The sequence below is a fragment of the Caretta caretta genome, chromosome 18, assembly GCF_965140235.1.
Source record: "Caretta caretta isolate rCarCar2 chromosome 18, rCarCar1.hap1, whole genome shotgun sequence".
NCBI classification, from domain to species: domain Eukaryota; kingdom Metazoa; phylum Chordata; order Testudines; family Cheloniidae; genus Caretta; species Caretta caretta.
This window is the reverse complement of record NC_134223.1, coordinates 5,549,712-5,575,238: the sequence shown is the minus strand read 5'-3', so window position 1 is coordinate 5,575,238 and position 25,527 is coordinate 5,549,712. Positions and strand designations below refer to the sequence as shown.

The following is a 25,527-nucleotide window of genomic DNA, read 5'->3' as shown; positions in this document are numbered from 1 at the left end:
CCTCGAGAGCGGGGCCCAATCAGAGACAGACAACTCCACACAGCGGGCCGCGCTCAGCACCCTTTCCTCAGAGCGCTCGCTGAGCCCCGCCCATGCGCGCTAAAACCGCCTCCGAGCCAGCGCCCCCTGCGGCCCATCAAAGGGATGGTAGCGGTCCCAGCCCAGCCCGGGCTGCTCCTGCACCCCGCTTCCGTGGATGCTGCTGGGCCTGCGCCTTGGTGGTGCAGCACGCCTCCCCCTTTCAGGCCTTGCGGGACGGGATAGGGGGTCACCTTGCCTGGTTTCCTTCATGCCCCAGGCTTACTGCAGTATCCACTCCCAAGCAGGAGCCACCCCTCATCATAACATTGATTCAAAAGTCATGATATTTTTAAACATGCCACTTTAGGTCTCTGTGGGCTGCAGCCCAACCCCTCAGGAATCCCATTGGGATGTTTTTACTGTTGATGTTGCCAACTCATGATTTTGTCATGAGTGTCATGATAATTATTGTTTTCCTGAAAGCCCCAGCTCCTGGAGTCACGTGGCTATGTGATGATTTCAGCCTTCATTCTTAAAAGGAAGTTTCTATCCCTCATGGCTGTGGAGAAAGCTTCATAATGTGACCCCGGTGCACCCTAAAGGTTCAAAATGCAGAAAGCCAATAAAAAGGACACCCAATCTATTATTTTTACATAATCTCATGATATGAAAGCCAATCTCATGATTTTTGAACATTTGGGGTTAGCAATGCTGCTGCCACTGTGAGGGTCAGAAACTTACTTGTTAAAATAAAGCTGAGTCCCATGTAATCACATGACTCCAGGAGCTTTATGGAAAGCACCAGATATTGCAAGATTTGCAATAAAATCATGAGAGTAGGCAACACTGTTACTGTCCGAACAGGGCTGTAAACTGTGCTCTATTGCCCACCACAGGGAGCTTATTTCCTACTGGCACTGCTCGTACCCACACTGCAGCATGTGTCCCTTTCCTCTTCCCTCAGCTGTGCTCTGTCATTTGGGTCGCCTCTCATGGTCTAGGAGAGCTAGGGTTGGCAGTGTCTTTTGCTGATCAACGGCAGAATATGAAGCAAAAGCTGATGGACAAGGCACTCCCCACCCAGTGTTTTACAGCTAGAGGGATAGTGGCCAATGTATGCAACATCTGGCAAAAATGCAAAGGAACATGAACTCTAAATATAACAGCAGTCAGCCTGAGTTTGTCATTAAAAGGCAATGTATTGTGATCATTAACCAGATGTCCTGCACATAAGATAAATGACTAAAATATAAACAGTCAACATACAGTTTACAAAACTCTAACATCTTGAACACAAGGACAGGAGCGATCATGTCCACTGTCTCACTGAACTGCAGTTTCTGATCTGATCTAGAGGACTCAGGGAATAAATGTGTAAACTGTATTTTCTTGGAGAACAGAGTCTGTGCCTCATAAATGATGTCAGTTTCAGACTCTTTCTCAAGAGAAGAGAAAGCAGAAATGGCTGTGATATGGTAGCGATACTGCCAGAAGCTCTCTCTGTCTTATTGCAATGAGGAATAAGACTGGAGAAGTCTGTATGGGACATGAGCTCAAGTTGTGGCTGTGACATCCAAAAGGAAATAAGTAAGTGCTGTCTAGGAAACTTGCATTGGGAAATACGGAAAGTGATTTTAAGGCTTTTTTTGAGGAATTTTGTCACATCACCTAAAGATTTTAGTCCAAATACAGAGGTTTGACTTCCCACCACCTGCTGGGGGCGGCAGTGACCTGAATGGAAGACTAAATGTGCAGCGCTTGCTGAACACATGTGGCAGGGAAGCAGGTCATGGAGGAATGTGCCAGCCCCAGCTTGAACCTGGAGTTGTCACTACAGACTTTAAAACCCCTGGAAGCAGCATTTGTCTCCACTGACCCTAAACTCAAAGGAAAGTCAAACTGTCCCTTCCAAAAGCCGCTGTGATAAGAGGATTGTGCCACCAAATGCTACATTGTTAAGAGGGTAACTGCCAAGGTAGGTTGCTGCAATCTGAGCAGACACTGCCACCAGGGGCCACAGGGGACTGGAGTCCATGAAGGCCACTACAATCAGAAGGATCCGTATTCACCTGAGGCCACTTCACTCAGAAGGGGTCGCTGCTGAAGCTGTTTTTGCCCTTCTTCCGCTTTGTTTTGGAGGATGGTGTGGTGAAGTCAAGCGACTCAAGGCGGAAAGGACGTGGCTGGGGCATCTCCACAGTCTGTGAAGGAGAGACTGGTGCCATGCTGGAGGTGGTGTTGTTCAGGGGAGCATTCAGCACAGGAGGGGAGTTATGATGGGCTGCAGAGTAAAGGAACAGGACATACCGACATGTTTGGTCTGTTAAGACTCAGCAATGCTTTTCCAAGTTCCCAGCTGCAGTAAAACCTTATCCATGAATTTTATTGAAGGCAGTCAGGAAATTTACAGATTTTTGCATGTAATTTACTCATATTAAGGAACTGGAGTTGACCATTTCATTGGTTGGTTATCTGAATATGCAATGTATCTGGAGAGTGAAACACCCCATGCCTGGTGGCTGAGCTTTCTCAGTGGACTGTCCCCACATTTGGGATTTGATGCCCACATCCCCTTGAAAGTGCATCACAGCCAGAGTTTAATGACTTTCATGACACAATGCGTGGTTGAATTGTTGATTATATCTTTGTTTTGTTCTGGCTTTCTGCTTATTCTCTGTAATTGAAGTGCCCAGCTGCTACCGTGACAGGCACCTCAGAGACTACCAGTAATAGGGTTCATTCACAGAAGAGGAAGTAATTGGATACATTTCTCCATGCTGCCTCATCAATGTGCCTCAATCCTGTCCTCATGAGACCATTTCTAAAGGTAAGATAGGAGTGTCTGTAGCCCATCCAGTCTCTGCTAGCAAGGATACCAATTAGCACCAACTGTGGTGATGGGTTTTGTTATACAGACAGCTCTTCAACAGGAATTAGACTGAAACCCCACAAAAATCTGTTTCACTCAGGCTACCACAGGGTGGTTATCTTTTGTTAGACCTATCTAGTCTACTTTGGAACCAGTGACCTGAAGATGAAAAGCTCTGTGACCGTTCATCCACAGCTGCATTTATTTCTGTGTGCTGGCTCAGAGACTGCAGAGCTCTGCAGCGCAGTACATTGTTTGTTTTTAATTAATTTTGGAACAAAGAACCAAAACCAAAAAACAGAGGGCCTCATCAGCAAGAGACTCCTATTGAATTCAATGGGAGTTCTGTGCACAGATGGGCCCATGCTGTACATTTACAGAGCTTAGCTATCCCTAAAACAAATTGAGTCAGACACATAAAGGGCACTTGTCATCAAGGACTAAGTCCATGGCAAATTTAAAAAGGAATCACTAGCACCACTGAATGACACACAGGCTAAGGCTGCTGCTTCTGCACCTCCAGTCCGTGCTGCTTTATTTCCTCAAAAACTAGGATGATTGGCAACCCTATGGAGGGACAAAAGACAGCAAGTGTTGGTCAGGATGACATTCTGAAAGTGAATTACCTCCAAGTTACAAGCACTGGAAGCAAATCATTCAAATCACTACAGGTAGGTTTATCAACATCTGGTCTGCTAGAGCAACTCTAGGGAACCATTGTCAGAGGGGAAAATGGCTATCACCACCAAAAAAGGAATGGGTCCATTAAAGAGGCTGTTTGACTGGGGAACAACAAATCCCTCTAGACTAACATGCCAGGAACGGAACCCTCACTGGAGGAGATACCAGCACACGGAGGAAAGGAAAGGAGAGTTTGGGGATATTTACCAAGACTCTTCATAGGATCAGCACTGAGGATCTGGCTGGCTCGCTTGGACCGGAAATAGTTACTGGCAATATTCTCACTGTCACTCCTGCTCAGCATCAGTTTGTAGCGGTCTTCTTCCTGCTGGGATCACAAAAAGCTGTGAGCAGTACTCCCCTCAGCTCCAGCTCTTAAGCAGCCAAGCACCATTCCATTAGCTAGGGCCAGAGACTCAGAGATAATATGAAGTGATTGAACACATGATTCAATCTGGGTAACAACAGTAACACTACATCTGATGAAGTGAGCTGTGGCTCACGAAAGCTCATGCTCAAATAAATTGGTTAGTCTCTAAGGTGCCACAAGTACTCCTTTTCTTTTTGCGAATACAGACTAACACGGCTGTTCCTCTGAAACTACAGAATACATGTTCTTGGGCATAGTCTGGACAGGCATCGGGCTACATCCTGCCACCCTCTCCAATACCTGTAAGCAAAGTCCAACATGTAATGATACAGGTGCAATTCCACTACACTGGAGATTGTTGGGTGTGGGTGGGAGGTTTTTCTTTTGGGGGTGGGAGTGGGATTGTTAGGGTGTTGGGAAGCCTCCCCCATGCAGACCCTGGCTGACCCCAAGTCTCTCCCATTCAGTCAGGCACGTCTGCCCATGTCCCCGCACCCCTCATCCCCATGGTTCTCTGCAGTCCCTGTCCCCAGGCTCAATGCTGTCACCCCATTAGCTCCTGAGCCCATTCTCCAGTGTGTCCTCCACCACTAGTCATTCTGAACCCCAATCTGTGACTCTCTAGCAGCCCTGTATGCTCCACTCTGTCCTAACCTGGCTCCGCGGGCAGGGTGCTGTGATGAACTCTATTCTGGGGGGGAATTCTGGGCATAGAATTTTGTATTTTCCTGCATACAAAAAATATTGCCCCAGAAGTGCAGCAGTTCCGCCTTTTGCCCACCAGAGGCCGCTGTGGCGCTAGAACAGCCGGCATGAACGCAGCCGTCTATTCTGGCGCCACAACGGCCTCTGGTGGTTAAAAGGCGGAACTGCAGCACTTCTTGGGCAGAATGTTTTTTATGCAGGAAAATACAAAATTATGTGAGACAAAGGCATTCTGCGTGTCCAGAGATGTGCAGAATTCCCTCAGGAGTAAGACTCTGATGCAACCAATTAACTAGAACTTGAGCCCAGCTCCCCACAGAGAACAGCCAATGCACTATCCTTCTAGTCTTGGAATTGCTCTAAGGCTCCACCTCAATCATTCTGGCCTGGGTTATCTCTCCTCTTTAGAGGCTGGATTCCCAGCATTCCCAGCCCCTGCTGGCCAGGGTCCTACACTCCACTGATTGGCCACTGGACTGTGAGGCCAGCTCACTGCTTCACTATTTACTCTGCTTTACACACACCTCTGAGCCCTGCCAGTCTTATTCTAATGGCCAGTGATGGCTGGGTATGAGTTCCTCTGGAGCCACTCAGTCCTCTGCCTGTTTCCTCCAGAAGGAACAGCTGCGTAGCAACATAGACTCTTCTCAGAAGGCTCCCTCAGGATCCCGGGAGGAGAAGTGCAGCTTACCATCATCAACTCTCCGTTCTCGCCTGAGAAGCTCTTCCTGGCTGGCTTAGTCTGTGGCAATGATGGAACTGCTATGAGAGAACAAAGGCATTACTTAAAGGACCAGCAGCACTGAATCAGTTTCAGATTTTCCTGACTCTCCCCCTTGTTCCCCATTGCTGCTTACAGACACCCCAGATCACTGTTTACTGAGCTATAGGGGGATTAGAAGGACCCTCGCACTACACTTTTTGTCCAGTAGATGGCACATGTTATGCACCTACCAATAAGAACATAGGAACGGCCATACTGGATCAGATCAAAAACCCAACTAGTCCAGTATCCTCTCTTCCGACAATGTCCAATGCCAGGTGCTCCAGAGGGAATGAATAGAACAGGTAATCATGAAGTGATCCATACCCCATCACCCATTCCCAGTTTCTGGCAAACACAGGCTAGGGACACCATCCCTGCCCTTCCTGGCCAACAGCCAGTGATGGACCTATCCTCCATGAATTTATCTAGGGGTTTTTTTTGCACCCTGTTAACAGCCTTGGCCTTCACAACAGCCTCTGGCCAGGAGTTCCACAAATTGACTGTGTGCTGTGTGAAGAAATATTTCCTTTTGTTTGTTTTAAACCTGCTGCCTATTAATTTCATTTGGTGACCCCTAGTTCTTGTGTTATGAGAAGGAGTAAATAACTCTTCCTTGTTTACTTTCTCCACACCAGTCATGATTTACAGACCTCCATCATACCCCCCTTAGTCATCTCTTTTCCAAGCTGCGAAGTCCCAGTCTTACTAATCTCTCCTCATACAGAAATTATTCCATACCCCTAATCATTTTTGTTGTCCTTTTCTGTACCTTTTCCAATTTCAGTATACCTTTTTTTGAGATGGGGCAACCCAGATTTGCAAGCAATATTCAAGATGTGGATGTACCATGGATTTATACAGAAGCAATATGATATTTTCTGTCCTATTATCTATCCCTTTACTAATGATCCCCAACATTCTGTTAAGCTTTTTTGACTGCCGCTGCACATTGAGCGGATGTTTTCAGAGAATTATCCACAATGACTCCAAGATGTTTCTTGAGTGGTAACAGCTAATTTAGACCCCATAATTTTATATGTATAGTTGGGATGATGTTTTCCAATGTACATTACTTTGCATTTATCAACATTGAATTTCATCTGCCATTTTGTTGCCCAGTCACCCAGTTTTGTGAGATCCCTTTGTAACTCTTCGCAGTCTGCTTTGGACTTAACTATCTTGAGTAGTTTTGTATCATCTGCAAATTTTGCCACCTCACTGTTTCCCCTTTTTCCAGATCATTTATGAATATGTTGAACAGTACTCATCCCAGTACAGACCCCTGGGGGACACCACTATTTACCTGTCTCCATTCTAAAAACTAACCATTTATTCTTACCCTTTGTTTCCTATCTTTTAACCAGTTACTGATCCATGAGTAGGGTCCTACCAAATTCACAGCCATGAAAAACGCATCACAGACCGTGAAATCTGGTCTCCCCCCATGAAATCTGGTCTTTTGTGTGCTTTTACTTTATACTATACAGATTTCATAGGGGAGACCAGTGTTTACCAAAAGGGAATTGCAGGGGGGTCGCAATGTTATTGTAGAGGGGTTGTGGTATTGCCACCCTTACTTCTGCGCTGCCCTCGGAGCTGGAGAGCCGGAGAGCAGTGACTGCTGGAGTTGTCACTTTGGATGGGCTAGCACCAGCAGGAGAGTGAATTTGTGTGGGGGGTGGAGGGTGAGAAAACCTGGATTTGTGCTGGAAATGGCCCACCTGTTGATCACTTTAGATAAGCTATTACCAGCAGGACAGTGGGATGGGAGGAGGTATTGTTTCATATTCTCTGTGTGTATATAAAGTCTGCTGCAGTTTCCACGGTAAACATCTGATGAAGTGAGCTGTAGCTCACGAAAGCTCATGCTCAAATAAATTGGTTAGTCTCTAAGGTGCCACAAGTACTCCTTTTCTTTTTGCGAACACCATATCAGGCCATCCTTACTTCTGTGCTGCTGCTGGCGGTGGCTCTGCCTTCAGAGCTGGGCTTCTGGCCAGCAGCCCCTGCTCTCCAGCTCTGAAGGCAGTGCCACCAGCAGCAGAAGCACAGAAGTAAGGGTAGCACTAACGCAATCCCCACTACATTAACCTTGCGACCCCACCACAACTCCTTTTTGGGTCAGGACCCCTACAAATACAACACTGTGAAATCTCAGATTTAAATAGCTGAAATAATGAAATTTATGATTTTTAAAATCCTATGACCGTGAAATTGACCAAAATGGACCATGAATTTGGTAGGGCCCTATCCACGAGAGGACCTTCCCTCTTATCCCATGACAACTTACATTGCTTAAGAGCCTTTGGTGAGGGACCTTATTTTTTATTACTCACCTTATTATTATTTGGTGAGGGACCAGTGTACTTACATTTTCAGAAAGAGGGCTTTCTGAAAATCTAAGTACACTGTATCCACTGAATCACCCTTGTCCACATGCTTATTGACCCCCTTTACAAAAAACATGTTGACTCTTCCCCATCAGATCACGTTCATCTATGTGTCTGATAATTCTGTTCTTTACTATTGTTTCAGCCAATTTGCCCAGTACTGAAATTAGGTTTATCGGCCTGTAATTTCCAGGATCGCCTCTGGAGCCTTTTTTAAAAGTTGGCATCACATTAGCTATCCTCCAGTCATTGGGCACAGAAGCTGATTTAAATGACAGGTTACATACCATAGTGCAACTACATGTGGGGTCTGCAGGTCTGTGCAGTGAATATTTCAACCTTGTAGGGAAAATGGTTCACCTCTTGGGCTAAGGCAGCTAATACACAGAAGGGAATGAAATAAAAAGCACAGGACTGGGGATCAGGGATCCTGGGTTCCAGCACCCACTCTAGTACCAAAACAACAAAGAGTCTAGTGACACCTTAAAGACTAACAGATTTATTTGGGCATAAGCTTTCGTGGGTAAAACACCACTTCTTCAGATACCCCCTGATACTTGACACTCTACTACAGACTCATGATGGCACATTGGAAAGTCATGTCCTCCTTCTGTGCCTCAGTTTCCCCCCTTTTAAAACCAGTCTAAGAATACCTACCTGATGAGGGTTTGTGAAGCCTAATTCATTAATCTCATAAAGTGCTTCAAGGTCCTTGAAGGAAAAGAATGGGGAGAAGGGCAACATTTTTATGTTAAGCACCAGTTACCAGTTCACTCTCCACTAAAGGCCCAGAGACGCTTATGATATTTAATCAGATACGGGTTATACTGTTGTGTGGTTTAACACAAGATTCCATACTATTACTCAAATCAGTGACATCTCGTTCAAAATAAATAGGAAGTTCCAGGAAGAGATGCTTTTGTCCTCATTTAGCTAGATTGTCATCCAGGCTCCCACAGAAAGATAACAGTCTATTCTGTACAAGTGAGCCAAACCAAGGTTTTATAAGCAAATACTATCCATATGCGATACACATGGCCATGCTAGTGAGCAGAGATAAGCTGCGTGGATGGAGGACAATGCAGATACCTTTCTTACCTGCAGGGAGGCTGGTTTTTTGAATGACAAGCTCTGGGAGTTTCCAGCAGCTGCTGTCCTCATCCCAGATGGACTCACATCTGATCTTATCTAGGTTGCTATAGTTACAGTCACGCCGTATGAGGGGCTGCACCTGATCCAGAAGCTGCTGAAAGAGCAAGCAGTCCCGCTCCTGCCGGCGGATGGTGGCAAGATAATCGATCTTCTCTAACTCAAACTCTGACTGTAAGTCTTTGATTTCAGTCTCGGCAGCTTGCAGCTAGGTCACCAAAAGGAAAGGGTTAATTGTGATGAGAACAGAGAAAACTCTAGATGAGTGGCACAACAAGAATGATTAGGGGGAAGATATGAAGAAGGAAGATAGATATGAGGAGAGTTTGAAAAGATTTGGACTGTTTACTTTAGAGAGGAGACTAATAAAGAGAGGGTACGATCACCCTGTATATGAATGGTTCAGAGAAAGTGGACTGTGAACTTCTATTCTCTCTGCCTCATAACCCAATAACAAGAGGACATTCAATGAAACTGAAAGGTGGCAAATTCAAAACTGGTAAAAGGAAACTCTTCTTCACACAATGTGGAATTAGAATGTGGAACTCACTGCCAAATGAAGTTGTGGGAATAAATAACACTGAATTTTGCTATGAGGAGCTGGAACTTATAGGGACAACAAGAATATTCAGAATCACACTAGCATTTACTAAAAAAATGGGAAAAGATGTAAAACCTCAGGCTTCAAGTTTCAAGCAAATCTCTGACTAACTATTAGAGATTAGGATGAACTCCTCTAGGGTCAGATTCTTCCACGTCTGTCTACTCCAGAGTTTATTGCCCCTTCCCCTGAAGTATCTGGTGTTGGCCCCTATTGTAGACAGGTTACTGGACTAGATGGACCTTGGGTCTGTTCCAGTCTTGAAAGTTCTGTATTCCTGTGATATCTCCACGTATTTAGGAGCTTCCAACTCAGTGGTACATTCCCACAGGGCTTCCAAAATGCATATGCAAAACAGGGCCTTACATGTGTAGACATTGGCCTGCATGTGCACACAGGCCCACCAAGAGCGTGAGGCAAAGGGGTCAACTGCCCAGGGGCCCAGGCGATTTAAAAGGGCCCGTGGGTCCCCGGCTGCTGCCGGCAGTGCAGAGGGGCTGAGGCAGGCTTCCTGCCCACCCTCCACACCGCTACCAGAAACGGCCAGTACGTCCCTGCAGCCCCTGGGGAGGAGGTCTTCACGCCTTGCCCCCACCCTGAGTGCCGACTCCGCAGGTCCCATTGGCCGGGAACTGTGGCTAGTGGGAGCTGCAGGGGCGGTGCCTGTGGGCAGCGGTGCGGGAAAACCCCTTGGCCCCCTGCCTAGAAGCCACTGCCAGAGGGGTGTGCCGGTCACTTTCGGAAGCCGCCGGAGGTAAGCAGCTGACCCCCGGATCTCCTGCACCCCAACCTCCTGCCTCAGCCTGGAGTCTGCACCCTGCATCCAAACTCCCTTCCAGAGCCTGCACCCCATACCCCCTCCAGCACCCCAACTGCTGTCCCCAGCCTGGTGGAACTGTGTGAGGGTAGGGGAGAGTGAACGACGGAGGGAGGGGGGATGGTGCAGGGGGCGGGGCTTTGGATAAGGGGCATGGCATGGGCATGGTCTCAGGGAAGGGGCAGAGGGCGGGGCAAGGGTCTTTGGGTTTGCACGATTAGACAGTTGACAACCCTACCGGGCAGGCATGTGGAAACCCTGACCGTGCCGGAAGAGCGCGCCCAGCAGCGGATCCGGCAGCTCGCTGGGCACCAGCAGTGCAGCCAGCAGGTCACTGGGCACCAGCCAGCACAGGCGCAGCACCGCCGAAATGTCAGGTGGACCGTGTCCATGCAGGCGCAGCTTGTGCGTGCATGCCCATTAACTGTTCTGCCCTGAGGCCTGGAATTGCTGTCAGCGGGCCTGCGTGCACACATGTTTTTGGAGGCCCTTTGGTAGTTAAGCACTGTATCTTTAAAGCTGCATGTTGTCAGAGGGTCTGATTTTCAGAATGGCCTCACTTTGATGGGCACAATTTTGCATTTACAATGATTTTTGGGTGCAATTCGTACTGCTTATATGTCTTCTGATTCATAGCTATAATGAACCACAGTCAAATGAAGACAGATACCTAATTCCTTCAGCATCAAAAGCATGTGCCGGTTCCACTTCAGCTGTGAGAATGTAAGAAGCTGTGCCACTAGAGAGAATAATGAGCTCTCTCTCTCTCTTTCACACACACGCGCACACACAGCCAATTTATTAGTCAGGTTGCAGGTCAAAGCAGGACAAAGCTGGAGATGGGCAAACACTCACCATGACCATTCTCAATGATCCCAAGTCCTGCCCACTCTGCCCATGTTATAGATATGTGTGAGTAACTGTACAAATCGTAGTAACTCTTAACTCCTGGATAGCACTTTCCTCTGCAGCTCTCAAAAGATCTTTACAAAGGTGAGTGAAAATCTTTGTTCTCAGTTATAGATGGGGGAACAACTTGCCCATATGAGTCAACAGCAGAGCCAAGTAGAGAATTCAGGTCTCCTGAATCTCTGTCTGTCGTTCTATCCAGGCTGGCTCAAAGCATGTCATATATAGCTATCAAAAGTAGGCCATTTGATTTACAGCTTCTATTTTGTGTTATGTTGAGGTGGAATAAAATAGTGGCAATTTTGGGCTCCCCCCAAGCAAAAAATCTTATTCTTATTTTTAGAAATTGTGAGGCTTTGATGTGAGCGAGGATAATTTAATATTTAAGATTATCAAGGGGCTAAAATAATCAAAATCCCTGTCTAACGTGTCTTGTCAGTTACCTAGGATCAGTTTGAGAGACACGGAGATGCCAGAGTCATTCCAGAAAGATGCTGACTGGAGTGTCTCATTACGATAACAAAAGGATGAAGGTGAAGAAGGAAAGGCGGATGAGGGGATAGGGGGATAAGAGTAAGGGGCACCTCCAAGAGTAATCTCATGGATGCTCCCCAAATCTTAACTCTATACAAGAGTTAATTGCTTCTTAGGAGTTACCTTCTTCTGCATCTTCTCCAGCAGCTTGCTCTTGGCTCGCACTTCCTCTTGGATGGAGTCATAGACATTGAGCAGGACCCAGTCACTGCTGTCCTCATCAATTTTCTGCAGAGCTGCCACCAGCTGCTTCTTCCGTTCATCTGCATATTTTTTCCGGCATTTGTGCTTTTCCTTCAGGTCCTTGTTTTTGGCCTGTTCTCCTCCAACCACCTGTTGTTCCAGCAAGTGCAGCCTAGAAGAGTTGGACACATTTCTTAGATCTTTAGCATAAAGGAACACTGGCACATATGCAAATAATACACTTCCATGGCAACTTCCTGGAGACATTTTAAAAGATACAATAAACAGACAATGATTTCTGTTGAAGTGAGTATTCAGATTTGTTGACCTAAGAGGTGAGTGATGATCGGGAGCCTCTGTTTTAAGATTTACTTTGTGTCGTGATGTTCACCAAAGCATGAGCTCAGTGTATGTATCTTTACACATATCCTGAATGTATTCACCATCAGGTATATCTAGAAATCTTGACATTTATGGCCCTGTATTTATGAAGTAAAAGAGATTTTTTTAAAATGAACATCCTGATCCTTAATCTTTGTTTTGAAACCTGCTGTTTAGCCCCAAGACTGATACAGCAGGGGCTGACATTAGGATACAGACTATCCGAAAATCATTTGTAATTTATTTTCAGTGGATGGAATGAGGCAGATGTAGTAAAGGGAGCAATTTCCATATGCAGGGGCTGCCACATCAAAGGCTTGGTCTCTTGCTGACCTCAGGTCAATAGTGAAGCTCCTGAAAGGCAGGGAAATATCTGCCATGACGATAAGACAAATGCCCTTCTGTGAATCACACAACAAATTGATGCCCGTGCATCATGAGGGAATATGTACCTGCACTGAATTACTGAATATTTTGTGCACAGGAGGAAAAAAACCTGTTCCCCTAACAACCCTCCAACAGATCATTTAAGGTGATAGCCCCCTTGGGAATGTTAATATTTTTTCTACAATCCCTTGCCTATGCTGAGGATTTCAGACATTGGTTGCCAGCCCCTCATGTAATTACGCTGGTGTAGAGAGGGTAAACTGCTCTAAGTCACTATTCACACTGGTGGAGTTTATCCCTGGTTGAACATGGCGTAAGCTGTACTTACAGCCATTCACTTTTTCTACACTGGGGTTTGCACTGATGCTGCTATATCAGATGTTGGCCACTGGGGGCCAGTAAGGAGAGAATGCCAGAGTAGACATGACCTGCGATGATACTATCTTCTTAACTGTCTTTTCTTCTATCAGAGCATGCAAACCCATTCCTAAAGAACTCAGGTTTCCTCAAGAGGAAACTGGCTCTTTCTGCTCCACTGGACCTCCTGTCTCAATTGCTTGGGTTTGATATGAAACAGTTTAGCCCTCAGCAGCTTTTGTTTAATGCACAATTGAATCCTGCTTTGCTAAACAGTAGTAGAAAGTCTGCAGACATCCTGAACTGTGAAGTCTATCCAAAGAGGCTTTGAAAATCCCATCTCCAAGGAACCCTGCCTTGCCTGATATGCAAAGAACTCTGATGTTTAACAATGTTATTGTAGGAGTGAGTTTCTTTTCCTTGTGTGTTAAGCAAACTAAGTTCTGCAAGGGAGTGTTGAGATTTGACACAATCAATCAGAATAGTTTCTTTGGAGCTGTCTCAGCCGAACAGGCGAATAGCTTATAATTTACAAATTGCACTACCTTGTATATTTTAATAGCCTGTTTGAGCCTAAGCGATGCCCAGCAGGAAAATGTGCAGCAGAGAAGCCCTTGGGAAACCTTCTGGAGAAGCAGTTACAGTACAAGGCCATTTTCAGAATGAAGCAGCATTCAACACTTTAGAGTTTAATATAGGGGCACACAATTGCCTCAAAAACCAGTGGAACCCATGAAGAGTGAATCAGGATATAATGAAACTCCACTACTGAGGAACAGACAGCAAGTCCCATACTGTTTCAATGCACTGTCATTCTGGTTAAAGGGACTTTCCAGACAGGCCCTCTCCAGGGTAGAGTAACAACTGTGCCGTCCGGAAACTAGTTTGGATTCAAGATGGGCCAAAAGTTGAACCTTGAATCTGAAGCTCTTCATACTCCAAGGGTCAAGTTTGGGTTCAAGGCTCTGAATCTCGTTCCACAGCAGATCCAAGCCAGAAGGGACCGATTTGCCAGTTCTCGTTCAGATGTGATTCTTGCAAGAACAGCTGATTTCATTTTCACCATTTTGGGGGCAAATATCTTACAATAACAACAACCAATGTATTTTTCAAGGTGAGTTTTTCACAGCAGACTGAGAGCCCTAAAGAGGAAAGTCTCATTTATCCAGCTACACCATGGGCAGCAACAAGGCGAGATTCCTCTACACCTCACCCCACCACCGGGGCTCCAATGTCCTGGAGAAACCCCCTCTGGGGTTGATAAAGGAGTTGTCTCCGTGGTCTGTTTAGTTCCAAACCTTACCAACAGCAAGTAGATGGAAATGCATCAGTTCAAAGATAGGCCTACCAAAAGCCCCAAGAAAGCTGAGTTAGGCAGCATGTGATCTGGTAACCCAGAAGCAAAACACTTGCTGTCCCATTTGCAATCTCCTCAGATGGCCTGTTCCCCAGTATTTCACTCTTATAATTTCTGTATTTTGGCAACATCTAATGCCAGATCTGCTGGCTCTTTGTGTCTGAACAAAACTGGAACTTCCTTGTGGGCAAGAGACACATCTTCTGTTTTGTACACAGTAAGCACACTGTCCGAGCTTAATAATAATAATACAGTGCAATAGTCTGGTTGTTCTGTCCGTGTATGTCACATGCAATGCACAGAAGGCATTCTGCTGGATCAGAGGCACAGTTACTGACCTGGCAAGCACTTGCTGCTGGTCCACAGCCACTGGAAGCTCCTCAGCAGCAATGCCCACTTCTGCTCCAGGACTCTCTCTGGTCAGACTCCCAACGTACTGGGCTATCTGAGGCTCTGCTGTGTCCTGAGGGCAAAAGGCAACTAAAGACAGCTGTTCTGAAAAGATGCAGCATGTGTACTAGGAGACACGATGAAGCAGGAAGCTGTCTCTCTCATGGAGCAAAGAGTAAGGAATGTCATTTTGCTGCTTCCCCCTGCAGCACAAGCCACCAAAATTGTCACATTACCCTTAGGGATATGGTACTGCTTGGAGTGAAGTTTTGGCATTGGGAAATCTAAATTTTCCTTGCATTTTCAATTGGCTGTGGGATTCTTTTTCATTTAATTTCCTAGTAGTGTTGCTGTGCACTCTTAAACAGCTGCCACATTCCACCCCAGAAGCAGCTGCACTGTAGCTAGATAAATACGCTCTTTGATGAGTATCCATGAACCTCACAGACACAGGGGACAGGCAGCTAGATTTGTTCCATTTGTCTGATAAGGAGCATTAGCCTGATGGGTACCTGGGTGGACACCTGTTCTGTTTCTGTGATGGCGACAACAGGGCCAGGGTCAGGGAGGGTTTCAACCCTCAGGACAGCATCTGGAAAATACAAGAAAAAATACCCAGAACTATTAGCTACAAGCTCTGCACCACTAGAGCATCACTCTATGAAAATATCACCCAAAATTTGCACCGACCACGTGTTTGTGAGCAAAACAGCTGCCAATTGCCACCCCACCCTGTTTGGGGAAAATCAGAGTGACACAGAGAGCATCCTGCATGAATACAGTAGTTTTCACAATGGATGGTAAAACTTTGGAGGTTCACATGAGAATGCTCAGTCTGTCTCTGAGGGTGGGGGTTTACGTTCAAAGAAAAATCACCATTTTGTGTTAGAAAATGTCTGAGCCAAACTCTTGACAACACAGGTCATAGAACTACTATAGATTATCAGCTCTTTGGGGCACAGACCATCTTTCTGGTCTGCGTTTGTTCAGTAACTAGCTCAACTGGCTCCTAGGCAACACTGCAAAACAAATAAGGATAATACTATAGCATGGCTGGCAGCAAGTCACAATTGTCTCAGGAATCCCCAAACTTTGCCAAGTCGACAGGCCATATTGGCTACTCACCAGGCATTGAAGGGGCACACCTAATTCACATATAATGGAGAAGTTTGAAGCTACCACCTTCATATTGTGCATAGAAGTGTTGCTTGTGCCAAGCCAACTGGCTTAAGGTACAGCAATGTATGATGGGACCTGTCATCTCTGCAGTTCAAATCTTTTATTCAAACTAAGTGCTGTTGTGGGCCAAGCTAAAAAGTTCTTTTGTCTGCAGTTGCTAGTCCCCAGGTCTACATCCTCCCTGCTCTATGGTTCCCCCAAAAGCTAGCACTTCTCTAGATCTTCCCCGTTCCCACCTGCTTCTTTCCTGAGGTTTTCCTCCAGAGTGGACAGCTTGAGGTTGTAGGAAGTCCGCATGGTATTGATGTCCTCCTGAAGTCGGGCGCGGGACTCTTGCTCGGCTTCATAATCTGCCTTCAGCTGGGCCAGCTTCGCCTCATACTCCTGAAAGGCACAAGGGCACTGTGGACAGCCTGGCATGGCACATACCAGTGGTCTACTCCTGACAATCCCCACCCATTCTGGGCTGCTCGTCACTTCCCTAGCAATATACTAAATACAGAGCTGTATTCACAGCCATTTTCCATTCTACGTTTTAAATGAACACAGCGGCTGCTCAAAGGTGATTGGCTGACAGCCCTGGAGGCTGCAATTCTCCATTTCTCCACAAGACAGGAATAGCTGATGCAACAAGGATGCCAGCATGCCTCAACCCTGCCTTGGAGGGATCTCCTTTAAGAATGAGAGGGGAGTTCACTCCCCCTAGCACTTTCACCTCTGAGCTCTCTCTGAATTTTCTGATCCTTTCTGATGGTGGATTCTGTGAATCTTGACCCACACAGACAAGCTTGGACAAATCCAAAATTGTAATTAAATAGGAATTTTCCACATTAGATAAGTGTTGGTTCATAGGAAATCTAGAATTTAAGCTTCTGTGTATTTGAAATTGGTCATTATGACTTTTTGGGACAAATGAAGCAGCTTTGTGTCATACTAACCACATCTCAAATGCTATCAGATTGGAACAAATTTTTGTCCCTCCCAATATGGCCAAATTAGAGCCACCAACGGAACCAAAAGGTTCTATATCTCATTAACAATCACCTAAGCAACCAGCAGCACTGAAGTCATTGGGAGTTTAGTCTAAGTAAGGAGCAAGTAGGAGGCTCAGAATTTGGCCCAATAGTTGGTCAGATCAGATTCGCTGAACCCCTTGCTGACAGGAGATTCCACACTGGAATAGCAGGAAGTGCTGAAAGCTAAGGCACTTCTATAATGCAAAATGACCCATGCTGGGAACCCAGTTCCATCTCATCTCCAAAGCAAAATGGAACAATGTTGGGAAAGAGTGCTATTGTAACAGGGTCTCCAACAACACAGGTTTTGTCTACAGTACAAGACCAAAGATTGAGGTGCATGGGCAGAGGTGTACCAAGAAGATCACACAGTTCCCCCTTGCGCTACAGTTGTGCTGAGGATTACAGAAGTGGACAACCCCCAGCAGGAAACAACTTGGGGGTCACGCTCCCTGGCTTACTTCTCTGATCAGCTGCTTCTCTGCCTCGACATCTGGCTGGGGTTCAGGTAGGAGAGCTGGCTTCACTTCCAGGTGAGCAGTCTCAGCAGGTAACTGACCTGCTAAGGAAAGGAGAAATATTACTCACACATACAACAGAGGATTGTCCACAGATCATTTGGCAACTAACCAACAGAAAGAGGCTAACAGATGATAAGGAATGGGTCAGCCTAGACATTACTTTAAATTGTGCTAATATGATACAGTGCATGCTGATAGAGAATGCTCTGTGCTGGGGCCGCACCTGAGAGACGGTCATTGCTGGGTGGAAGGACAGAGTTTTAAACAGCTTGGTTCCAGGTATGTAAAAGGCTGAAGATAATTCTAGTCTAGTCTAGTCTAGATAGGTTCTTGCTATTATTTTCCAGGATGTAACTGAGGGCTACAATGGTATGATCTTTGCCTATGGCCAGACTAGCAGTGGGAAATAGTTTACAACGTAGGCCACTCTAAACCCTTCAACACAGAAAGGCATCGTTCCCTGGACACTGGATCACATTTCTGAAAGCAGTACAGGTATGCAGTGATGTGAAAGGGCTATGCCAGTAAATGCAAGAGTGAGAGATGCTTGGAATACAGTGCTAATTGGAGTCTTCCTGTCCCTGGTTTTCATCTAGCTATTCACTCAGGGAGGTGGATCATTCTCACCCCCATTTTACAGATGGGGATATTGAGACACACATGTTATGCAGCTTGCCCTAGGTCAGATAGAGAATTAGCATCAGAGCTGAGAACAGAACCTAAGAGTCCTGATGCCTAGTCCTCTGCTCTAACTGCTGGAGAACGCTGCCTCTTAACCCCAACCTAAAGCTACAGGGATGTAGGCAAGATGTCTGGTTGAATGGAGCAGTGATCTTGTGAACTTGTGGTTCTCAAGCTTCATAGCCCCTATGCAGCTTCTTTCTCTTACTTATCCTCAGAGAGAAAAGGCAGGAGTACCCATGTGATAGCAAAGGAAATGAGGCCACTTAATGTGGCCATCTAACATAACCTCAGGCCCCGGGGGAGGATCAACAGTAGGGAGGCAAAGGGGGCATGGAGATTGCCTGCTCTCTTGAAGGCTGCTTCTGGCTAGGGAATGCCATAGAGTCTTAGCCCCTACATGATAGGCTGCTGCTATCCAGGAGTATGGAGGATGGGTAATAGAGGCTACTCCCCTCCCTAAAGTCTCCCCGCATCTGAAAACAGACTGCTCCCATCCTAACCCTTACCCTCCCACCTAACTTGAAGGCCAAAACTGCTGGTGTTGGGCTGAAGAGAGCCTTCCCCAATAGGTAGGAGGGAGGTTGGGGAGAAGTGCCAATATGCACTATATATATTTAAGGTGTAATTTTCTGGCCAGTGATAAAGCAACTCTGGAGCAGTTCAAGGGCATCATACCTGACAAGTTATTTGTGTTCATCTGTTCAGCCAAAACGGCCTTCAGCTTCCTGATCTCGTCCTGATACTCCCTCAGCAGGGCATCTTTGGGATCCTCATTGATACGGGGCTTGTTCTTGATGTTCTTTGCCCGGTTGGCGTAGCGCAAAGTGCTGAGGCTCTCATCGTAGTTGTTATCAGCAGGAGACAGGCAGGCCACCATGAGGGTCTTGGTGTTTCCCCCGAGGGAGTCCTGCAGCAACCGGGTCAGCTTTGAGTCTCGATAGGGGATGTGTTTGCACCTGCCATCTACCAGGGCTGAGATGACATTGCCCAGAGCTGAGAGAGAGAGGTTAATTTTGGTGGCCTCTTTGAGACGCTCCCCTGTGGCTCCAGTTTTGGACTGCCTCTCGCTTCCAGCCAGATCCACCAGGTTGAGTTTTGCAGCCCTCAGGTGCTCCTGCCCTCTCTCATCTGCAAGAAAACAATGTGAGATCGGGTTCTTTTAAGAAGAAGCAACTTCACCAGACAAGGACCAGGCCTCTTGCCCTTAGGCATCGCATTTCAATTTGAGCCACAGACTTTGTATGTACATAGGCCCCAATTCAGCAGAGCACATATACACATTCATAACTTCAAACACAGGCGTAAGTCCCATTGAAATCTTGTGCTTACCTATTTTGCTGAATCAGGGCCTTGGTTCCCAGAATACCCAGCAAAACTTCTTGAGCTGATTTAGGTTCAGATCCCATGAGCACTCTCAACTCCCATAGGCTTCAGGGGAAGATGAGGGTACTCAGCACCTTGCAGGATCAGACCCTTACCTTGTATAGGTTATTTCATACAAACTATGTCCTGCATGATGTTTCATGGAGTTAAATTATAACTGCCAGGCAGAGAGAGAGAAATGAAAGGGGTGGAGATATGGGAGAATGGAAATGAGAGTCAAGAGTCCATAGGGTAGGAATTCAGCAAGGCCGGAAGAAACACATGGCAGTACAAGCAGCAGAGGATGTGAATGGCCAGAGAGGAGGATCAGTTCAATTGGACTACAGTGAAAGGCTTGGGGGATTCAGGAAGCCTGGAAGCGATATTTAGTTCAATTTCCAGCCTACGGCTTCTCTCTAGGCCTGAATCAAAGCTACCTCAGTGTATGGTGATGCTCATAGGGCTGCCTGTGGTGCACAGATACAAGTTTGTTTCCCCTCATGTCATAAATATAAAGGGACGGGTAAACCCCTTTGAAATCCCTCCTGGCCAGGGGAAAGCTCCTCTCACCTGTAAAGGGTTAAGAAGCTAAAGGTAACCTCGCTGGCACCTGACCAAAATGACCAATGAGGAGACAAGATACTTTCAAAAGCTGGGAGGAGGGAGAGAAACAAAGGGTCTGTGTGTCTGTCTATATGCTGGTTTCTGCCGGGGATAGACCAGGAATGGAGTCTTAGAACCTTTAGTAAGTAATCTAGCTAGGTATGTGTTAGATTATGATTTCTTTAAATGGCTGAGAAAAGAATTGTGCTGAATAGAATAACTATTTCTGTCTGTGTATCTTTTTTGTAACTTAAGGTTTTGCCTAGAGGGGTTCTCTATGTTTTGAATCTAATTACCCTGTAAGGTATCTACCATCCTGATTTTACAGGGGGGATTTCTTTATTTCTGTTTACTTCTATTTCTATTAAAAGTCTTCTTGTAAGAAAACTGAATGCTTTTTCATTGTTCTCAGATCCAAGGGTTTGGGTCTGTGGTCACCTATGCAAATTGGTGAGGCTTTTTATCCAACATTTTCCTGGAAAGGGGGGGTGCAAGTGTTGGGAGGATTGTTCATTGTTCTTAAGATCCAAGGGTCTGGGTCTGTAGTCACCTAGGCAAATTGGTGAGGCTTTTTACCAAACCTTGTCCAGAAAGTGGGGTGCAAGGTTTTGGGAAGTAATTTGGGGGGAAAGATGTGTCCAAACAGCTCTTCCCCAGTAACCAGTATTTGTTTGGTGGTGGTAGCAGCCAATCCAAGGACAAAGGGTGGAATATTTTGTACCTTGGGGAAGTTTTGACCTAAGCTGGAAAAGAGAAGCTTAGGAGGTTTTTCATGCAGGTCCCCACATCTGCACCCTAGCGTTCAGAGTGGGGAAGGAACCTTGACATTGGACTACAGTGAAAGGCTTGGGGGATTCAGGAAGCCTGGAAGCGATATTTAGTTCAATTTCCAGCCTACGGCTTCTCTCTAGGCCTGAATCAAAGCTACCTCAGTGTATGGTGATGCTCATAGGGCTGCCTGTGGTGCACAGATATAAGTTTGTTTCCCCTCACCAGGGAAATAAACCCTATCAAGACGTCACCATGTGGGTTCCTGGCATCCCAAGAGGGGCTGCAAACACTCTCCAAGGTTCAGGTCTTACTGCCTAGAAGCTGGTGAAATGACTCAGCAGGAGGAGAGATGGGCACTGTCAATGTCTGCTCTTCCTCAATGGACAATGGGGAATAGAAGCAGAAAACAAGAAAACTCCCCAGATTGGGATTCAGCTCAGCCCCCTGAGCCTGGGTGAGGAGCCTGACCTTCCTAAAAGGATTCTGCCCCTTTGCCTCTGAAGCAACCAATTTACAGCTCTCCCCCTGAGTACCACTGCATGAGAAAGCCAAGAGATGAGCTTGTTTACCAGGGACCAGGAAGAGACGCTCCCCTCTGTAACATTTCCTTCCTGCCCTTCACCCCACGATAATGCGAAGTGTTATGGGCTCAGGAAGGAATTCCCCCCACGTCCATGTATTCTGGGTTTTTTTTGACGGGGGTCTCCTTCCTCTAAAGCTTCAGAAATGTCCATGGCTAGAGGTGGGACAGTGGACAGGGTGGGCCAGGCTCTGAGGTGGCACCGAGCATTCTCTCTCAGGTGCATGGCCGGCCAGTTTTCGTCACCTGCTCAGGGTCTAACTGATCACCATATGTGGGGTTGGGAGGGAATTTCCCCCCGGGTGAGACTGGCAGTAACCTAGGTGTTCCTTTGCATTATGTGGGTGCGGGTCATTTGCCAGCATTATCTGGGTATATCTCACTTAATCATTTCCCTGCCATTGCAGGGCTTCAGGCACTGGTGTAGCTCAGTGCCTCCTAATCTCTGCCTGTGGCACAGTACAGGCCAGTCTCCTGTGGCTGTAATAATTTGGTCTAATTTCAGTTGATGGGTTTAGTGTGCTGGTGCCAAGTGGTGTTGAGGGCCTGTGATATACAGTTCAGAGGAGATGATCTGGTGATCCTTTCTGGCCTTAAACTCTAGGACTATCCTCATGACTGAGAAAAACGGCAAGCAGTTCCTGGCTTTGCTGTCAGTCTGGCCAGGGGGATTTCTCTCCAATGTGAGCTGCTCCTTCCCCATCCAGGGAGCAGGCATGCTGCCCACCCCTGCTAACTAAGGACTGAAGGATAAATGTCAGGGTGAAAACCTGGCCCCAAGGACTTCCGTGGAGCCACAATTTCACCCCAAAACTCCAAGGTGCTCTGATTCATTAGGGGTGCATTGAACCATTTGACTCTCATTCTCTCAGCACCTTCATAAATTACCCCACTCTCGGGGGTATACAGAGCACTCTGAGCCAGAAGGAAGGTGTTTTTAAAGGTATGCATTTGTCCCTTTTTCAAGTGGCTCACTAGGTGGAAAACAACTGACCTAGTCCCTCCCTAAGCCCCAGTCTACCAGTCAGCATCTGAGGTGCTAGACAAGTAGCAAATGCTCATTCAGTGAACTAAGGAAAATAAAATAAAAGGAAAGTGATTCTCCAGTGAATAAAAAGTAGGCTACAAAGTCAGACTTTGCAAACTCTACCGATGGTAGACAATGGGGCCCCCATTATCACAATATCTCAGCACCTCACGATCTTTCATGGATTCATCTTCACACCCATGAAACTGAGCAGGGCTAGTATCCCCACTGTAGAGACGGGAAGCTGTGGCCCAGAGAGACTAAGTGACCTGTCAAAGGTCACATACAGAGTCTGTGATGGAGCTGACAATTGAATCCAGGTCTCCCATGTGCCAGGAACCACTCTAAGTGTTGGATCATTCTTCATTTCAAACATCCCATTCCCTGCTATTCCCAGCCATCACAAACCCAGGTTTACGAGTAAAACTGGCCACAAGCCTCTAGAACAGCATGAGGCTGACAATGGAGTGTATCAAGGGTTCGACAGGGTGAGCACTATTCTGATGGCCCCATCAATATCTGCAAAATCTAAACTTTTTCTAGCCATTATGGTTGTGAAGAAAACCTTCCAAATGTCAACGAAGCATAAACTGATGCACTCTGTGAAAGCTGAGTTCTCAGCGAGATAGACAGAAACAATAACTCCAAGTTAACTGCCTATTCATCACAATGGGGTGTTGACACTGAACCCTAATGATTATGACAAAGCACTGCTAGCTATTTAATCACTGATCATTCTAGCAGAAACATCTGGCAGCTCAGGGATTGTGGATGGAGAAAATGGGTGGAGTTTGAATATAGTACCACCCCTTCTTACTGTCCTTTCTGAGCCCTGGGGCAAATGGACACTCTGAAGAGTGGGGGTTTTCCAGCTTAGGTAAGTAGCAACTGGCAATTAAAATTTAAGTAGTTGTTTTGGCTCCTGCCAGTAATTGTACCCAAGGAGCTTGTTTGTTTCAATCAATACAACTACTGGGTTAGTTTCCATGGTGTAATAAGTCCCCAGACGCTTGCTAAAATGCCTGCAAGCAGGTTGGAAAGTCAGGCTGCAACTGTCTAATTCTCTTCTAGTCCATCAACTAATTCTGGCAGCAGAAGCATGAGACAAGTCTAAAACTTCTTTCCTCCTACAAAATCAAGGGGGAAAACACCTGTTCCTCTGAATGCTCAGAGAGGACCAATGGGAAGGGACCTGTGTATTTCATAAATCTGCAGCCACAGAATTTGCCACTGAATCTACTATTTGCTGCATATTTGCACTCTGGAATCTAAATGTGCATTAAAAAGTCTTTGTAGACCTCATGGTTGTGAAGGGAATCTTAAAAATATGAACTGTAAGTAAGTGATGCTGTGTTTCTTCCCAAGACTGCAGATAGCTTGATCTTCCCCATTCATCTTAACGGGGTGTCCAATCTGAAACCTGAAGATGACAGTTAAAATGTCAGCTTTGTTAACTATTTGACTGATGGTCATTTTAGTAGAAACATCCAGCTAATGTGCTTATTCTACAATCCCAAACTTGCTCCAACACCTCCCCAAATGCCCCAAACTCAGACTCTCCAATATTGAGCTGCCAAAACATCATGTTTCACCCCCCCGCCACCTCCTCCGTCTTCTACTATGCAGCTCTGGATTGTAAATAACAAATCTTGAGGCATAAAAACTGAAAACATGAGCAAAGTGTAAAACAAATTTAATTTAATTTCAAAATAAATAGCAGAGGCCACTGTACTGTTTGGAATATGACTGTCATGTTAAAGCCAGTAAAAACATCCAATCTCAAATGTCAATGAAACTGATGCGGAATTTCCAGTGTGCTGCACTACAGCACTGCAAAATCCAGAGACACTGAAACAGAATTTAGGCCCAGCTTGTCATGGAATGCATGGGGCTTCCCCAATAAGTTAATGAAATGACAGCCATTCTCACCCTGCTCATTTGGGCTACAAAAACAGTGGTGCTACTTTTTGAAAGCCTCTAAACAAGACAAATAATTCCAATTTAGACTGAAACCCAAGCCCTACCTGGAACACAAGAGGAGTGTAAGCATTTACTTTTGATTCTTAGGCTAACATCAGGATTTGAGGGTCCCACATTATAGAAGCTGGTGAAGCAGGACCTAGTTCAGCAAATCAAAGCACGATTAACACCCATGTTATCAGCTAATTGGGTTATTCTGAGGGTCACTCCTCATTCCCCCATTTTTAGTAAATGTTTGGTGAGTAAATTCTCTATTCATGGAAGTGAGGGACTATCAGCAGCATCTGTGATTACAGTTGGAAGACATTGTGCAAGTTTCCCATGAATGGAGAACAGATAAATGAAATAAAACCAGACTTTTAGCACTCTCAGCAGAGGCCAAGGACTGAATGGAGCATGGGAGACTGAACTCCACTCTCACTCCTAGAAGTGACCCTTCCAAGTCCAGGTTCAGACACACTGGCATGGTGATATCTGGGGGCAACTTGCCCTGTTGCTAGGCATACTTTATTGAGTAAAGAAAGTCCAGTGGCTAGAAGCTGAAATCGTGAAAATCCAAACTGTAAATAAAATGCACATTTTGTGGACAGTGAAAGTAATTCACCACTGGACTAGATTACCTAGAGATTCTCTTTCCCTGGGATCTTTAACTGAGATTAGATACCTGTCTAAAATATATGCTGTAGTTCAATCAAAATTTAGTAGGTTCAATGCAGGAATCACTGGATGAAGTTCTCTGGCCTCTGTTAAGCAGCAGGTCAGACTAGTTAGAGGTGTGCAGGAATACAGCAGTGGAGTACCCATAAGGACAAACCATCTCAAAGAACTCAAGTCACAGAAAGGTAAGTAACTTCTCCTCCATGTCCAGTAAAGGCAGGACAAGAAGAATCAGATTAATCTGCCGCAAGGGAGATTAGATTAGATATTAGGAAAAAAC

General features: G+C 46.0%; 1 protein-coding gene across 5 annotated transcripts in view; it reads right to left on the bottom strand.

Moving 5' to 3' along the window:
• Nucleotides 1–1,200: 1,200 nt before the first annotated feature.
• KIF17 (kinesin family member 17) overlaps nt 1,201–25,527 on the bottom strand; it is a 35,413-nt gene continuing 11,086 nt past the window's right edge. The window contains exons 5-14 of one of the 5 annotated variants that reach the window (XM_048825087.2): nt 18,943–19,395; nt 17,524–17,624; nt 16,283–16,430; nt 15,380–15,459; nt 14,816–14,940; nt 11,936–12,167; nt 8,901–9,159; nt 5,338–5,405; nt 3,779–3,896; nt 1,201–2,302 (exon numbers count right to left, since the gene is read on the bottom strand). In XM_048825087.2, the coding sequence (XP_048681044.2) occupies nt 2,106–2,302; nt 3,779–3,896; nt 5,338–5,405; nt 8,901–9,159; nt 11,936–12,167; nt 14,816–14,940; nt 15,380–15,459; nt 16,283–16,430; nt 17,524–17,624; nt 18,943–19,395 (1,781 nt within the window). In that variant the 3' untranslated portion in view covers nt 1,201–2,105. Of the gene's footprint in view, nt 2,303–3,778; nt 3,900–5,337; nt 5,409–8,900; nt 9,160–11,935; nt 12,168–14,815; nt 14,941–15,379; nt 15,460–16,282; nt 16,431–17,523; nt 17,625–18,942; nt 19,396–25,527 lie in introns of all 5 variants that reach the window. The other 4 variants (XM_048825086.2, XM_048825085.2, XM_048825083.2 and 1 more) reach the window with 4 other exon arrangements.